The sequence below is a fragment of the Balaenoptera ricei genome, chromosome 15 (genome assembly GCF_028023285.1).
Source record: "Balaenoptera ricei isolate mBalRic1 chromosome 15, mBalRic1.hap2, whole genome shotgun sequence".
Classification (NCBI taxonomy): Eukaryota; Metazoa; Chordata; class Mammalia; order Artiodactyla; family Balaenopteridae; genus Balaenoptera; species Balaenoptera ricei.
In genome coordinates this window covers 24,181,095-24,198,065 of record NC_082653.1, presented here as the reverse complement: position 1 = coordinate 24,198,065, position 16,971 = coordinate 24,181,095, and the positions used below count along the sequence as shown (strand labels likewise).

Sequence of the window (16,971 nt, the reverse complement as noted above, 5' to 3'; positions counted from 1 at the left end):
GCCCTAGGCCAGGGGTCATGTAGCTGAAGTGGTGGTGCATTGGCCTAGGCTGAGCATGGGGCAGGGAGTGATGGCAGCTGTGCACCAGGGTGGGTGTCTGGCACCCAGCTGCCAGCCTTCTGTCCTGGGTAAACTGCTCCCTACTCAAGGGAATAGGCCAGGCCCCATCAGGAGGCAGGGACCATGCCAGGAGGAGGCCCATGGTCACTGCGCCCTATGGCATCCATGAGGTACCACAGCACCATCTGTACTTGGCTGGACCCAGCACCTTCTGTGGGAAGCCAGCACTAGCGCTCTCAGCCCCATCTGGGAGATGCCACCAGTCCTGGTCCCCCATTGCCAACACCTGCTGGTCAGATGTCCCCCCACCCCTACCCCACTGTCCTCCAAGGCTACAGGACCCCTGCTGCCGACACAGTGAGCAACAAGCCTGGGTTTCCTCTGCTGGCAACAGCAGATTCCTCAGGAAACCTGCTCCACACGTCAGGGTCTCCTCTGAGACCCAGGATTTAGGGTCACATGCTGCAGGCAGGGCTGTGGCCCAGCTGGGTCTGACAAGGACCCAGCTGTCATGTCGTGAATATTTCAATGTCCTGTCACTATTGTTTAAAGTCCCATTCTGCAAAGGCTGCTTGAGGCTTTAGGTGAATTAGAGGTGACTGTCTTGGTGATGAGGCCAGCCCTCCCCCCAGCGATAAGGACCAAGGTGCTGTTAAGGCCACTCTAGTGCCCAGACACGCCAGGAGCTGGGCCCTGCTAATGAGGCTAAAGGGCTGGAGCAGGAGCTGACCCCATCTCTGGAGGCTGATCTGAGTTTGTAGCTGTCCTCCACTCTCCCGTTCCTCTCCCCATCCCCCAAGTCCCTGGCCCTGCTCCAGCCTGTCGCTTGTGGCCTGAGGGCTCATCCTGACTAGTGAGGTGAGACGGAAACAGCTCCAGGCCAACATTCTCACGGCCTTGGGGTAAGGGGCCCAGGGCAGCCTTCTGAAGTGCTCAGAGCCCACACCCCTAGCTACCCTGAGACCAATTCAATCTCTCAGCCCAGAAGCAGTGTTTATACCATAAGCTTGGCCCCTGCTAACCCAGCTCTCTGGGCCCATCACCCTGCATTGCTCTTCGGAAAAGGGCAGCCACAACTGGTAACAACCCCAAGCCTAGGGGCCCGCCCCTCACTGTCTCTGGCAGGAATTCCTAGGGCTCGGCCTGCCTCGCTCCAACCCAGTAAGAGGCAGCCCTGCTTGTCACTAAGGAGCTGGAGGCAAGACCAATGGGTTCAACTATCTCCACTGGCTCCCTGCCAAATCGGAGCGGAGGTGTCAGTCTTCAGGGTGCTGGCAGGGCCTCTGAGCCTGCATGGGCCTTGCCCCCACCCCGTGGCCTCTGGGCTTTGAGTCTGCTTAACCTGTAGCAGACAGGGACTCTGGGAGCTGTCTTGAGCAAAATCTCTCATCCCAGAGACACCTATATGGGTCCACTGTGTTCCCTGTCATCAACCTTCTGTTTTTTTCTCATTTTGGCCAAGGGCGGGCTCCCTGGGACGGGTGGGGAACAACTGCAGAGATATTAGTGATTCATAGGTTTGTACAGTGTTTTATACTTTGCAAAGCACTTTATTAGCTCACCCCTGTCCGCTCACATGTAACTCATGCAGTCCCTGGGAGGCCAAGGATAACTCTCACTGTGCCCTCAAATGAAGCACAGAGAGGCTGTTACTTGCCCAGGCCATCCAGTGGGCTTGCTAGACCCCTCTAGGGTCCAAGATGAGATCAGAAGTGTCTCTTTTATCCATCTTTTCTTGGCCTCCCTTCTCCCCTTCCGGGTCCCTCTCCACTCCTCAGGTTGGTGCTCTCACTTCTTGAAAGCTCTAGGCCCCCCAGGCTCCCACTGGCTCCTGGTACTACCGAGGTCAGCTGAGAAAGAGCAGGAGATGGAGGCAGGCAGCCCAGGCTGCAGATGTGAGGGATGCAGGGCCAGGCCCAGAGAGGGCTCAGCCTGGAGGCTTCCAATCATGGATTCTCCTGCCTTGTGGTCATCCGTTTGTCCATCATCCCAGGACAGGGCAGACAGAGGGGCAAAGCACTGGGGGCCCCAGAGCCCAGCTTCCCCTCAGTCTGGGGAATATCACAGCATTTCAGTGTCAGTCACATTTTAAACTGATCAGCCTTTGTATAATGTTTTTTAAATCATTTCTAAATAAAACAAAAATACAGAGTGTGTCATTTCCCTGGGATGTGGGAACAAGGATCAGGTTCTGGGTGGCCTTAAGAAGTTTCTGGGAGACAGGGTGCTTTGGGGTGTCTGGGAGCTGCCCCATGCATCTCATCTGCCAGCCCAAAAATCAGATGCCCCCTCTCTCCAAAAGGCTGGCCCTCTGTTACTGGGGTCTCAGGAAAACAGCCAGATAATGCCAGGGTGGCACCCAGGATGGCGGAGCAACCCCTCCCAGGAGAGGTATGGGCAGGTTCACTGTGGCAAGGTCTTCTCTGAAGTCAAGGCACATGGTGCCATGACCAAGGACAAAAGCAAGAGCCCAGTTCTTGGCAACAGGGAAAAATGAGGTGAGATTAGGTCAACAGCCTTAGGGTCTTCTTACCAAGAGCCCTGGCCTGGTTCTGGAAGCCAGTGAGAGGGAAGGCTGCCCCAGCACCCAGACGGCTGGAGAAACTGTGGGGTGGGGATGAACACGAAGGTCTGAGCTTGTCTGGGTGCAGGCTGAGAAGCCAACGAATCTGGGGTAGCGGGAGGGGCCAGAGGCAAGACGGTGCCCCAAGGCGAGGCTGCGGAGGAGGCTTCCTTCCAGTCCCCAGCGAGCTCCCCGACTCTCGGCGCGTCTCCGGGGTGGCGGAAGGTGGGGAGAGACGACAAGGACCAGGACCCGAGCAGGAGAGGCTGACGGGATGACAGGAGGCGGCGGGAGGTAAGTGCGGAGAGCGACGAGTCAGTACCAGGAGGTGCAGACGATAAGGAAGCGCACGTCGTCCAGCGGCCCCCAAGGGCCGGGCTCTGGCCAGGGCCGCCCAGGGCCCTCGGGCGCCGCGGGCTGGGGTTGGGGGTGGGTCTGGGGTTGGGTCTGGGGCTGGGGCTGGGGTTGGGGCTGAGGCTGGGGCTGAGGTTGGGGCTGAGGTTGGGGCTGAGGCTGGGGCTGAGGTTGGGGCTGAAGTTGGGGCTGAGGTTGGGGCTGAGGTTGGGGCTGGGGCTGGGGCTGGGGCTGCGCCGGCTGCGCGGCGCCCTGGCCACCGCTCAGCTGAGCTCCCATGTTCTGCAGGACGAGAGGCCCGTCAGGTACGGGACGGGCCGCACGCCACCCCCGCCCCGGCCCGAACCGACCCTCACCTCGCACCGCCCGAGCCGCCGATCAGAATCCCAGCGCCGGCCTCCTCTCCCGGCTGGCCTGCGCAGCGCCGTCTGGAAGGACTGGCGTCGTGACGCACGAACCCCGCCCTCCGACCGCCAGCGACGAAGGTTTCAGGGCACAGGGGCGGGGCCCAGCCAACCCGACCCCACCCACCAGCAACCGGCCAAACCCGCCCCGAAGTCCCGGGGCCCCGCCCCGCGAGCAGCTCGGAGACGCTTGGAGCCGCCGCAGCTACCCATGCCTCTCCAGCCCGGCTCCGCACCCACCCAAGGCCCTAAAGAAAAGGGCCTACCGAGACTGGTCTGAGGCGGTCCTGGGCACCTAACAGCCAGGCCAGCAAACCTCCATCCACCCTGGGTCAAAGAGGACAAGACTGCCCTGTAGCCAGGTGCCCAGAGCCCTTCAGGATCCTCACACTGGCCTAGGGGAGAGTTGAAACAGACTCTCATCTTTGAAGCCAAAAGTATGAGGCTGAAGTTGTGTGGAAAATGGGAGAAGTACAGTGGAGAGTGCTGCTTCCTCTTGTCCTGGGATGAAACCGCCCATCTGGTGATGGGGGGAGAGAAGTGGGAGACTGTAGAACTAAGGGGTGTGTGTGCATCCTACCCCACCTTCCCCCTGCAACAATGGTGGGGGGCTGAGTGCAGGCGGAGGTCCCCAAATAACACATTCAGAATGGCCGGAAGAAGCTGCCCTTTAATGGGTTGGCACAGACAACACAGCTCTCAGCCAGAAGCCATAGGACCTGCCGGCCAGCATGATGTGGCAGATTTTTGCAGTAACTGTAGATTCAGGAGATGGGCACAGGTGAAGAAGGGCTGGGCATCCAGCCACTGAGTCCAGGTGAGCTCTCTGCCACTGCCCTGCCAGCATCCAGGACAGACTGGGTGGGGTGTGGAGACGGAGCCAAAGTCCAGAGCCAGGAGCCCATGGAAGAGTATGGAAGGTGACTCAGGTGAGGCTAGAGAGAGAAGGAGCATTGTCAGTAGGTGCTTCACAGAGCACAGCTCACCCTCCATTCTCAAGGTGCTTGCCTCCACCCTTACCCCAGGACCTCTGTTCCAGCTCAGCCCCAAAGGGCCACACACAGAACCCCTTCCAGATTCCACTGCTCCCACGAGTCACAAATCCAGTCTAGCACTCTCAGTGCTTAAAAACTAAAAGTAACTCCTCCATTCGGGTGGGTGAACTCAATAACTTATTCAAATCGTTATTGATCATAAATCAGAGCCTCACAGGTCAAGCCCAACAGACATTAGACACGGGAACAAACAAGGTGGCTCAGAGAGGGGAAGGGACACGTCCAGGCCCCAAATCCTCTAGTGGCAGGGCCAGAACATTCTTCCTGGAGGTGATAATCACGTGCATGATTATAAAAGTGAAGTACGTATTTCTTTTATTCGGCCGCGCCTCGCGGCTTGCAGAATTTTAGCTCCCCGAACAGGGACTGAACCCAGGCCCTTGGCAGTGAAAGCACCAAGTCCTAACCACTGGACTGCCAGGGAATTCCCTGAAGTACATATTTCTTTTTGGGTTTTTTTGTTTGCTTTTTTTTGTTATCTGAAGTTTTTATTTCTCTCTTTAAAGTACTAAAAAAGTTGGATTCTATCTTAGTTTTCCCAGGATTGGCTTTTCCTCATAATATCTTAAATAGAAGAAATGAAAGAACTTTGGGGAAGTTGAAGTACATATTTCTAATCCCCTACCTGACACCTTCCTTGTAAGGTCTCATGGGCACCTCAAACTCAACAGGTTCAAAACGAAAGGAGGCTAATGAGTTTTGTCTCTTCTTTTCCAACACCCATTTTTTTTTTTTTTGTATTAATGTAATTTATTGCATTACAAGATGCAAGTAGAAAAACAATTTGGTCATTTCAATATATGCAGAAAAGAGATTTGAAGAAATTCAATACTCTTTTGTTAAAAACAAAACAAAATGACAGCAACAACAACAAAAAACCCTCAAAATAATATTAGAATTTTAGTCTGATACATAGTTTAAAGGTGAAAGGTCTGAAACATTCCCTTTAAAGTCAGGGAATTCCCTTTAAAGTCCTACACTGTTGGTGGGATGTAAATTGGTGCATCCACTATGGAAAACAGTATGGAGGTTCCTCAAAAAACTAAAAATAGAACTAACATATGATCCAGCAATTTCACCGCTGTATATATATCTAAAGAAAACAAAAACACTAATTCAAAAAGATACATGCACCCCAGTATTCACAGCAGCATCACTTACAACAGCCAAGACATGGAAGCAACCCAAGTGCCCAACAGACAAATGGATAAAGGAGATGTATAACGTACACACACACACCACACACAATGGAATATTACTCAGCTATACAAAAATTGAAATTCTACCATTTGCAACAATGTGGATGGACCTAGAGAGTATCATGCTTAGTGAAATAAGTCAGACAGAGAAAGATAAACACTCCTATGTTATCACTTATATGTGGAATCTAAAAAACTAAACAAATGAATGTATATAACAAGACAGATGCAGACTCACAGATACAGAGAACAAACTAGTGGTTACCAGTAGGGAGATGGAGGGGGGAATCCAACACCCATTTCTTTATTTGAACTAACTGCAATGCTGACCAGGGCTGCTGACTGTAGGCAGTTCTGCCTGGCAGTTTCTGAAGTTTCACCATTAAATACAACATTTGCTGTAGTTTAGTAGGTAACAATTATCAGGTTACAGAAATTTCTTTCTGTTCTTAGGTTGCTAAGTTTTTTTTGTTTTGTTCTTTAATTAAATGGTTAATTGTGGAAGTACTGTTTTCTTTATGAGGTTCAATGTTCCAAAAAGGGAGGAAGGGTATATTTTATTCATCACCCCATCACTACTGTCTGGCACATAGTAGGTGCTCAAAAAAAAGTTGTTGAACAAATAACAAAACCACTGGTACCACTTTCCTGTTCAGACTCTTTCAACTGCTCTCCAGTGCTGACAGCAGAGTGTATCAGTGTGGTCTCCAAACTACCCTCATCAGAATCACCCAGGAAAGATTATTAAAACAACCACACATGGTTGGGTCCCACGCCAAACTGAGGGAATCAGTATCTGAGGGGTGATGGCAAGAATCTACGTTAACAAGTATCCGAACATAAACCAAAGGTCAAAACACCTACAGTCAAAACTTCTCGACATGGGTATTCAGAGTTCTCAGCACTGGGAATAAAACCTTTCCCCTTCACACCTTGCACACTTCCCCATCCCTGGTTCTGTCTAAAGTGGGGCATCCCCACCCTATCTTCGCATATTCAATTACCTACTCATTCCCTGAAGCCCAGACTAAATGATCTGTTCTCCCCAAAGCCTTCCTGGATTCCAGAAAGTGTATCACAGGAGCTTCCAAAACCACAAAAGGCACCTTTTACTTCTTCTTTGAAGGTAGCTAAGTTATATATGGCCACTACATGTTCTCTCCCCTGCTACAATCTAAGTCCCTCTCAGAGGCAGGATGTAGCACTAAGTTGCCTGACTATCCCACATGGAGTCTTGTCCATAGGGTTCAATGAACACCAAGCAATTGAATGAATGAAGGAGGGAAAATGAAGGGAAATTCTGCGCCTGGTAAGTAGGGAGTCTGCTACTGGACACTTGCTCTACTTTGGGGTTTCTATCCTCATAAAGACTCCTGTGCTCAAGACAGTACGGTACTGGCACAAAAACAGAAATATAGATCAATGGAACAGGATAGAAAGCCCAGAGATAAACCCACGCACATATGGTCACCTTATCTTTGATAAAGGAGGCAAGACAAGACAGCCTCTTCAATAAGTGGTGCTGGGAAAACTGGACAGCTACATGTAAAAGTATGAAATTAGAACACTCCCTAACACCATACACAAAAATAAACTCAAAATGGATTAAAGACCTAAATGTAAGCCCAGACACTATCAAAACTCTTAGAGGAAAACATAGGCAGAACACTCTATGACATAAATCACAGCAAGATCCTTTTTGACCCACCTCCTAGAGAAATGGAAATAAAAACAAAAATAAACAAATGGGACCTAATGAAACTTAAAAGCTTTTGCACAGCAAAGGAAACCATAAACAAGACCAAAAGACAACCGTCAGAATGGGAGAAAATATTTGCAAATGAATCAACGGACAAAGGATTAATCTCCAAAATATATAAACAGCTCATTCAGCTCAATATCAAAGAAACAAACACCCCAATCCAAAAATGGGCAGAAGACCTAAATAGACATTTCTCCAAAGAAGACATACAGATGGCCACGAAGCACATGAAAAGATGCTCAACATCACTAATTATTAGAGAAATGCAAATCAAAACTACAATGAGGTATCACCTCACTCCTGTTAGAATGGGCATCATCAGAAAATCTACAAACAACAAATGCTGGAGAGGGTGTGGTGAAAAGGGAACCCTCTTGCACTGTTGGTGGGAATGTAAATTGATACAGCCACTATGGAGAACAATATGGAGGTTCCTTAAAAAACTAAAAATAGAATTACCATATGACCCAGCAATCCCACTACTGGGCATATACCCAGAGAAAACCGTAATTCAAAAAGACACATGCACCCGAATGTTCATTGCAGCACTATTTACAATAGCCAGGTCATGGAAGCAACCTAAATGCCCATCAACAGACGAATGGATAAAGAAGATGTGGTACATATATACAATGGAATATTACTCAGCCATAAAAAGGAACGAAATTGAGTCATTTGTTGAGACGTGGATGGATCTAGAGACTGTCATACAGAGTGAAGTAAGTCAGAAAGAGAAAAACAAATATCGTCTATTAATGCATGTATGCGGAACCTAGAAAAATGGTACAGATGAGCCAGTTTGCAGGGCAGAAGTTGAGACACAGATGTAGAGAATGGACATATGGACACCAAGGGGGGAAAACTGCGGTGAGGTGGGGATGGTGGTGTGCTGAATTGGGCGATTGGGATTGACATGTATACACTGATGTGTATAAAACTGATGCCTAATAAGAACCTGCAGTATAAAAAAACAAACAACTAATACTAAACTTTCATTGGGTTATTTGTATGGAAACATGTTAATATAAATGTTTCAGACATTACATGAAATTTCTAAAAATCTTATATTTGTATTTGTATGGAAATATGTATGGAAATATGTTAATATAAATGTTTCAGACATTACATGAAATTTCTAAAAATCATATTTGTATTTGTATGGAAATATGTATGGAAATATGTTAATATAAATGTTTCAGACATTACATGAAATTTCTAAAAATCTTATATTTGTACTTGTATGGAAATATGTATGGAAATATGTTAATATAAATGTTTCAGACATTACATGAAATTTCTAAAAATCTTAGATGTTCTGGTATAATGTTATAAGTAATAATCCTAGTTATTACTTTAAAATGTATATCTCAGAAATAACTAATTTTCTTGTCAACTGCATTATTATGAACTGTCATCAAATCTTTAACCGTGGTCATTTTTAAGTCTTTTGTCATTTACAGACAGTTCTGGGTGTACTCTGGTGATTTTGCAAATATGTTCCTATAAAAGGGTTTCATCTTCAAGAAATACATGGAAAAGACTCTGACAAGTACAGGTTTCTGGTAACGGACTGTACTGCTGAACTGAATGAATAAGCATTTTCAGAACTCTAATGAAAAACTGATGAACTCATAAAAGTGCTAACAAAAGATCAAGATGAAAAAAAAAAATTAATTACATGGGACTGAGTGAACTGATGAGGATGAGTATAATTTTTGTGACTTTCTGTCTGAATTTAAAAAAAAAAAAAAAAAAATTCCACAAGGACTCAGAGGCAAAGAATATACAAATCAATTTTCACTGCAAAGTAAAGGAGCTGTTACAGTGGAGGATTACTGGACTGAATGTCAATACTATGACATAGTATGAGTGTGTTTCATGTTTGGTAATTGCAATCATTGTTGCTTTTGTTGTGGTCATCCATGTACAATGCTTGGTGTCAGTCGATTTATCTCTTGTAAAAATAAAATACAGTGTGTGTGTGTGTGAAAAAAAAAAAAAAAAAAAAAAAAAAAAAAACAACCACACATGGTTGGGTCCCACGCCAAACTGAGGGAATCAGTATCTGAGGGGTGATGGCAAGAATCTACGTTAACAAGTATCCGAACATAAACCAAAGGTCAAAACACCTACAGTCAAAACTTCTCGACATGGGTATTCAGAGTTCTCAGCACTGGGAATAAAACCTTTCCCCTTCACACCTTGCACACTTCCCCATCCCTGGTTCTGTCTAAAGTGGGGCATCCCCACCCTATCTTCGCATATTCAATTACCTACTCATTCCCTGAAGCCCAGACTAAATGATCTGTTCTCCCCAAAGCCTTCCTGGATTCCAGAAAGTGTATCACAGGAGCTTCCAAAACCACAAAAGGCACCTTTTACTTCTTCTTTGAAGGTAGCTAAGTTATATATGGCCACTACATGTTCTCTCCCCTGCTACAATCTAAGTCCCTCTCAGAGGCAGGATGTAGCACTAAGTTGCCTGACTATCCCACATGGAGTCTTGTCCATAGGGTTCAATGAACACCAAGCAATTGAATGAATGAAGGAGGGAAAATGAAGGGAAATTCTGCGCCTGGTAAGTAGGGAGTCTGCTACTGGACACTTGCTCTACTTTGGGGTTTCTATCCTCATAAAGACTCCTGTGCTCAAGACAGTACGGTACTGGCACAAAAACAGAAATATAGATCAATGGAACAGGATAGAAAGCCCAGAGATAAACCCACGCACATATGGTCACCTTATCTTTGATAAAGGAGGCAAGACAAGACAGCCTCTTCAATAAGTGGTGCTGGGAAAACTGGACAGCTACATGTAAAAGTATGAAATTAGAACACTCCCTAACACCATACACAAAAATAAACTCAAAATGGATTAAAGACCTAAATGTAAGCCCAGACACTATCAAAACTCTTAGAGGAAAACATAGGCAGAACACTCTATGACATAAATCACAGCAAGATCCTTTTTGACCCACCTCCTAGAGAAATGGAAATAAAAACAAAAATAAACAAATGGGACCTAATGAAACTTAAAAGCTTTTGCACAGCAAAGGAAACCATAAACAAGACCAAAAGACAACCGTCAGAATGGGAGAAAATATTTGCAAATGAAGCAACTGACAAAGGATTAATCTCCAAAATTTACAAGCAGCTAATGCAGCTCAATAACAAAAAAACAAACAACCCAATCCAAAAATGGGCAGAAGACCTAAATAGACATTTCTCCAAAGAAGATATATAGATTGCCAACAAACACATGAAAGAATGCTCAACATCATTAATCATTAGAGAAATGCAAATCAAAACTACAATGAGATATCATCTCACACCGGTCAGAATGGCCATCATCAAAAAATCCAGAAACAATAAATGCTGGAGAGTGTGTGGAGAAAAGGGAACACTCTTGCACTGTTGGTGGGAATGTAAATTGATACAGCCACTATGGAGAACAGTATGGAGGTTCCTTAAAAAACTAAAAATAGAAATACCATATGACCCAGCAATCCCACTACTGGGCATATACCCTGAGAAAACCATAATTCAAAAAGAGTCATGTACCGAAATGTTCATTGCAGCTCTATTTACAATAGCTAGGACATGGAAGCAACCTAAGTGTCCATCAACAGATGAATGGATAAAGAAGATGTGACACATATATACAATGGAATATTACTCAGCCATACAAAGAAACAAAATTGAGTTATTTGTAGTGAGGTGGATGGACCTAGAGTCTGTCACACAGAGTGAAGTAAGTCAGAAAGAGAAAAACAAATACCGTATGCTAACACATATATATGGAATCTAAGAAAAAAAAAAAGGTCATGAAGAACCTAGGGGCAAGACGGGAATAAAGACGCAGACCTACTAGAGAATGGACTTGAGGATGTGGGGAGGGGGAAGGGTAAGCTGTGACAAAGTGAGAGAGTGGCATGGACATATATACACTACCAAACGTAAAACAGATAGCTAGTGGGAAGCAGCTGCATAGCACAGGGAGATCAGCTTGGTGGTTTGTGACCACCTAGAGGGGTGGGATAGGGAGGGTGGGAGGGAGGGAGACGCAAGAGGGAAGACATATGGGAACATATGTATATGTATAACTGATTCACTCTGTTATAAAGCAGAAACTAACACACCATTGTAAAGCAATTATACTCCAATAAAGATGTTAAAAAAAAGAAAAAAAAGACTCCTGTGCTAGCTGGGTATGGCGGGCCTTGAGAAGGATCCTAAATGGGGGGGCGGGGGGGGGACACTAAATATCCAGCACCTGCTGCTCTTCCAAAGGAAGAGATTCTAGAGCCTAACACCCCAGAACCTTCCAGGGTTAGGGCCCAAGAACCCACTCTTGTTTTAAACCCACAAAGTCCAGATGACGGTGATTCTGATGCATTCCCCACACCCCTGAGTCCCTTAGGCACCTGGGTCTCCTCAGTTCCTAAAAGAAGCCTTCCCTCCTTCCTTCAATTAAAAAGCTCTTTCCTGTCTCAGGCTACTGGCTGGGGACACTGACACACAGGCAAATACAAACTGCAAAAGAATGTGGTCAGTGATAAAATAAGACAGACTACAGAAGGGATACACTGAGCCAGCGTCTTCAGAGACGGCAGTGGGCAGGTACTCAGGCAATGCTTGTGGACTGTACCCTATGCCTGCTCAGCAGTGTGCAGATGTGGCCTCACATGCAAGGAGAACCTACCAGTATGAATACAGTGTGGCTCCCATTACAGGTGGCATCTCCCTCCCCTCCCTTCCCCTCCCCTCAAAAGAAGAGAGGCCCAGATACCTGTCAATGAGGGAATCCCGCATGCTGGTAGCAATGGTGCTAGGCTGGGCTTCATTCAGCTTGAAAACACTCTCCACCACTGACAGCTCTGTGCTGGTTGTGTCCAGGCCACAGAAGGCACACCAGTCGTTCACTACCATCCCAGCAGCGATCACCTCGCTGCCTCGGTTCACAGTGCCCGCCTGCCAAGGGACGGCTCAGTGTGGGTCATGGCGCCAACAGCCAAAGTCATGAGGACTCTCCCCAAACCCTTCTCCCTGACCCTCAGCCCAAACCCAAACTGTGACAGGTAATAATCTAGATTCCCGAATACTGGGCAAAGGGATCTGCTCCAGCAGGAGACAGAGCTCAGAGAACAAGACTGCTTACCACAAGCGGGACCTGAAGGAGAGAGGCCAGCTCATCCTGGTCTTCAATTGAAGTCTTGGGATGCACCAGCCCTCCCTGATTGCTGAAGACACAGTAGCTTCCTACCAGCACCTGGTCAGCTACTGTCTGTCTGAAGACTTCCACCTTTAGCACATCAGCCAGGATTTCTTCTGTTTCCTGTCAGCCAAAGGTACTGTGCTCAGCCCCCAGAACAAGCAGATCAAAGAACCCAGGGCCTCCACACCCAGACCCACCCAGGGCATGACTCCCTAAGCTCATTCCTCTGCTATGTAGCTGCATATGGAAGCTTCACCCAGAAAAAGGAGGGAATACAGCTTGGAGCAGAGTCTAGACCAGCTATGGAGCCCCTAATATCCATGCATGCCCTGAAGAGCCAGAGGCTGGTCTCCACATTACCCTCCTTTCCTCTAACCCACAGGCAAGAGTTCACCTGTCAATCTTCTCTCCTAGCCCTGGCTTCAAGACCAGATGGGTCAATCTCCCTGATTCTGAAGGACTAATACACTCCCTAGCTTCTTTCGGACACTGATCACACCATGGAAGGCCTCTGTTCACTATTCCAACCAGTGTCTGAACTGCAGGAGCCCAGGTATAAAGAGAAACCACAAGAGATACCCCTAATTCCTGTCTGATGGGCAAGAATGATGGCTAACCACCGACTCGGCTAATATCCTGTGACTCCTGGGCCACCTCACCCTGTCCAGGTCTGGGTGGACTAAGGCCACGTAGTCATTGCAGGTGGTGACATTGCCCAGGGCTGATAGCCGCTCCTCCACCCGCCGGATCTGCACTGAGTCTGGGAGGCAGTTGCGAATGTGTTGCAGCTCCTGGTCGGTGGCGTTGCTGGGCACCAGGAGACCATGCCTGTTCCCTGGGGAGACCCAAGTTAGGGAAGGTGGGACAAGGATGGACCATGAATACACAAGATGCCTGCTGAGCCCTGGGGGCTGGGGATACAATCCAGCCCAATTAGCTTCCCCAGCAAAGCTTTAGACCCAGACCCCAGTCCTCCAAACCACTGATCCATACAACACCCGGGGTACCAGGAGTCCCACTGGGCAGGCCAGAGATGGCCTAGGAGTTTGTCCCAACACATCCTGCCCAATTCGCCATCATCAGCCAGGAGGAACCAGGACTAACAGGAAGGGCTCTTGGGCATTAGTTGTATTTTAAGAAACTGAAGTAACACTCCATACCTACCAGAATGGTGAAATTTTTTAAAAGAATGTCAATACCAAGTGTTGGCAAAGATATATGGAGCAACCAATAGGAGTATAAACTGGACAACCACTTCAGATAAGTATGTGGCATCATCTACTACATTGAATACCCAGCCATTCCTCTCCTAGGTACTATATATACAATAGAAATCCATACATTTGTTCACTAAGAAACATAGCAGCAATACTCATAACAGACCAAACTGAAAACTACCCAAATACCCACTATCAACAGAATGAATGAATACACCGTGGTATACTTACACAAAACAGTACACAGCAACATGAATGAACCACAACTATCTTGTGACAACAATGACTAAACCTCTGCCTAACTCTGCAAGGACACAACTCTGAACTTCTCAACTATGAGTTTCTCCCATCATTAAAAAAAAACCACCAAAGGTCAGGTTAAGTTCTCCCTTGTTACATAAGAACTAGCTTCAAGTCCAAAGGTCATGGTTAGGGATAAGAATGTTCTGCCTGAATAAGAAAATACTCAGAGTCCAAGATCATCAGGCTTATGATTAAAAATAAAGGAACAAACTCCCATTTGAGCAAAACTAGAAAGAAGGGGAGGCAGTAAAGGCAGACAGATCCAGCTCAAAGAAAGGACAAATGGCCAGAGTCAACCGTGCTGAGAGATATAGGGGTACATGGTAAAGGGAACTGAAGATTGAAATGGGTAACTGAACAGTATGCCCCAGAATCTTAGCTTGTCATTTTTTAGAGGCAGAAATAGACGCTCAGGGGCTTCCCTGGTGGCGCAGTGGTTGAGAATCTGCCTGCCAATGCAGGGGACATGGGTTCGAGCCCTGGTCTGGGAGGATCCCACATGCTGCAGGGCAACTAAGCCCTGAGCCATAACTGCTGAGCTTGCGCGTCTGGAGCCTGTGCTCGGCAACGGAGAGGCCGTGACAGTGAGAGGCCCGTGCACCGCGATGAAGAGTGGCCCCCACTCGCCACAACTGGAGAAAGCCCTCGCACAGAAACGAAGACCCAACACAGCCAAAAATAAATAAATAAATAAATAAATTTATAAAAAAAAAAAGAGAGAGAAAGAAATAGACGCTCAGAAAGTGGAAGCAATTTGCCCAGAGTCAGTGGCCGGGGAGAGATGACAATCCAATCTTCCCTCACACCAGGTGTGGAACTGGGCGAGTCACTTGGGTTCTTTGAGTCTCAGCTTCCTCATCAGTCAAATTAGGACAATAATGCCGACCTCCCAGGGTCTTCGTGAACAAGGACTGAAACAAGGGTAAAAGTGAAAGCCCTTAATGTTATTTGTGATTACAATGATCCAGAAGCCTTTGCCAGAGGTTTTCCCTGATCTGTTGACACTTAGGGTCCAGCACAGGCCTGAGAGATTCTGTAGTCCCTGGAGATAATGGATGAAAGCCTGGGAATCCCTGGGTCACCCGGGGTCCCTTCTAGGGGTATAATTAAAGGCGCTGGGAGGCTCCATTTCCTCCCTCGGCGACTTCCAACTAGCTTACCCACACACATGCGCCCGATGATGCGGCAGCCGGCGATGGAGGCGTGCACCACAGGGATGGTATCAGCAAGCTCACCCTCGAACACACTGTAGGGACAAGGACTCTGTGGTCACGGGGCTGGGGGGCCTGAGCCCTCCCTCTGCCCGAGCCCCAGACTCCCAAGTACCCCTCCCAGCCACCCACCCACACGCTGCCCGCGGGCCCGGGGCTCCCGCCGCACCTATAGAAGTTCTCCGACCCTCCGATGGCCACCAGGCAGTAGGTGTTGGTAAGTTTAGCAAAGCAGCCGATCTCACAGTTGTTCTCGAACGACGCTCGGACCGCCATGAGGCCTAGGGGCTGCGGGACAGGGAGCTCAGGGCCGGCGGATCCTCTCCCGGGACAGGGTGCCCGGGCTTCGACCCTGGGTCCGGGTCCGGGTCCCCCGGCCTCCGCGCCTCAGGCCCCGCCGCGACCCCGCCCCTCTCGGCCCCCAGCCCTCGGGGCCCGCCCACCTAGCCCCTCCCGACACGCCGGCCCCGAATCCTTCGGCCCCCACCCCTCACGACCCAGGGCGCCCCGAGCTGACCCTGCTGGTGTCCCGCCACAACCGCTCACCACGTAAACGCTACCTCCGCACGCGGCAAAAGGCCTCCTCGGCCCTCGGTAGGTTTCCGTTTCCGCCTCCGCCCTGGGAGACTTCCGAGAGAACGCGACGCACGCTGCCACGCATGCGACCACTCTAGCGCCAGCCTCTGGGCGGACTCTATGGCTGCAAGTGGTCTGGTCTCTACCCCGCCTGGCCCCGCCTCCAGCAAGCTCGCATTCATTCATTTATTCATTCAGTCAGGAGCTTTGTAGGAGATAATATCGACCCAGACCTGTGCTGGTTGGATGTGAGGCATCAGAATGGAGGAGCCAGGGATGTCTCGCAGCAGATGGGTTGATGATAGAGTGATATCTTAGTTCCCCCACCAGGCATCGAACCCTAGCCCCCTGCATTGGAAGCGGGAAGTCTTAACCACTGGACCGTCAGGGAAGTTCCAGATGGAGTTATACCTTGAAGTAAAGCCTGAAGAGGAAGAGCAGGTGTGGGAGAGGTGAGGGACAGTGAGGTGTGGGACAGATGCCCAGGCCGGATCTGGAGCCCAGGGGAGACGGAAGGGCTGAGACGTGGAGCTGAAGCCTGGGGCGGATGAAGTCACCCACGGAGAAGGTGTCCATCAGGGAGAAGTAAGACCACGGCAGAGGCTGGAGAAGGAGGTGCGGCCAGAGGAGGAAAGGAAACCATGCTTAAGAAGGTATTGGAGAGGAGAGGATGGACGAAGCCGGGTGTCAGGGAGGGTCCAGAGTGGGCAAGGGTGTAGGGGCTGATGGGCAGCCACTTTCTGCCTCCCTCCCCCACCCCCGACCCCGCCACGCCCGCAGATGGTGGCAGTCAAGAGACCCGCTCTGTGGACGGATGAACTTGGCCCACATTTTGTACAAAAGCCCCAGGGTCTCTCAGAATGTCACTCTCAGCGAGGGCAGAGGGAAGCTTGGAGCCCCTTTCCTCCCCACCCCCCAGCCCTCCTGCAGCCGTCCACTCTCCTCCAAGGACCTCTCCATAGTTGGCCTGAATGGCGCCCTTCCCCTGTCCCCAGCCTGCAGTTTCATTAACTCTGCCTTCTTCAGGATACACCAGGCTGCTGCTGGGTCATA

At 48.9% G+C, this 16,971-nt stretch overlaps 2 protein-coding genes across 5 annotated transcripts; both read right to left on the bottom strand.

Moving 5' to 3' along the window:
• Nucleotides 1–1,589: 1,589 nt before the first annotated feature.
• On the bottom strand, nt 1,590–3,463 carry MMP24OS (MMP24 opposite strand). The gene is made up of 2 exons (XM_059896745.1): nt 3,334–3,463; nt 1,590–3,259 (listed from the first exon to the last, which is right to left on the bottom strand). The coding sequence occupies exon 2, from the start codon at nt 3,254–3,256 to the stop codon at nt 2,939–2,941; it is 318 nt and encodes a 105-aa protein (XP_059752728.1). The 5' UTR covers nt 3,257–3,259; nt 3,334–3,463; the 3' UTR covers nt 1,590–2,938.
• Nucleotides 3,464–4,033: 570 nt separating this feature from the next.
• Nucleotides 4,034–15,998, bottom strand: EIF6 (eukaryotic translation initiation factor 6). Of its 4 annotated transcripts, none has more exons than XM_059896021.1 (7): nt 15,903–15,998; nt 15,512–15,630; nt 15,292–15,377; nt 13,271–13,446; nt 12,555–12,731; nt 12,186–12,367; nt 4,034–4,316 (listed from the first exon to the last, which is right to left on the bottom strand). In XM_059896021.1, the coding sequence occupies exons 2-7, from the start codon at nt 15,616–15,618 to the stop codon at nt 4,307–4,309; spliced, it is 738 nt and encodes a 245-aa protein (XP_059752004.1). In that variant the 5' UTR covers nt 15,619–15,630; nt 15,903–15,998; the 3' UTR covers nt 4,034–4,306. The 4 variants fall into 4 exon arrangements, with proteins under 4 accessions (XP_059752004.1, XP_059752001.1, XP_059752003.1 ...); XM_059896018.1 differs by having other exon boundaries at nt 15,889–15,993; XM_059896020.1 differs by having other exon boundaries at nt 15,860–15,961.
• Between the last annotated feature and the right edge of the window lie 973 nt (nt 15,999–16,971).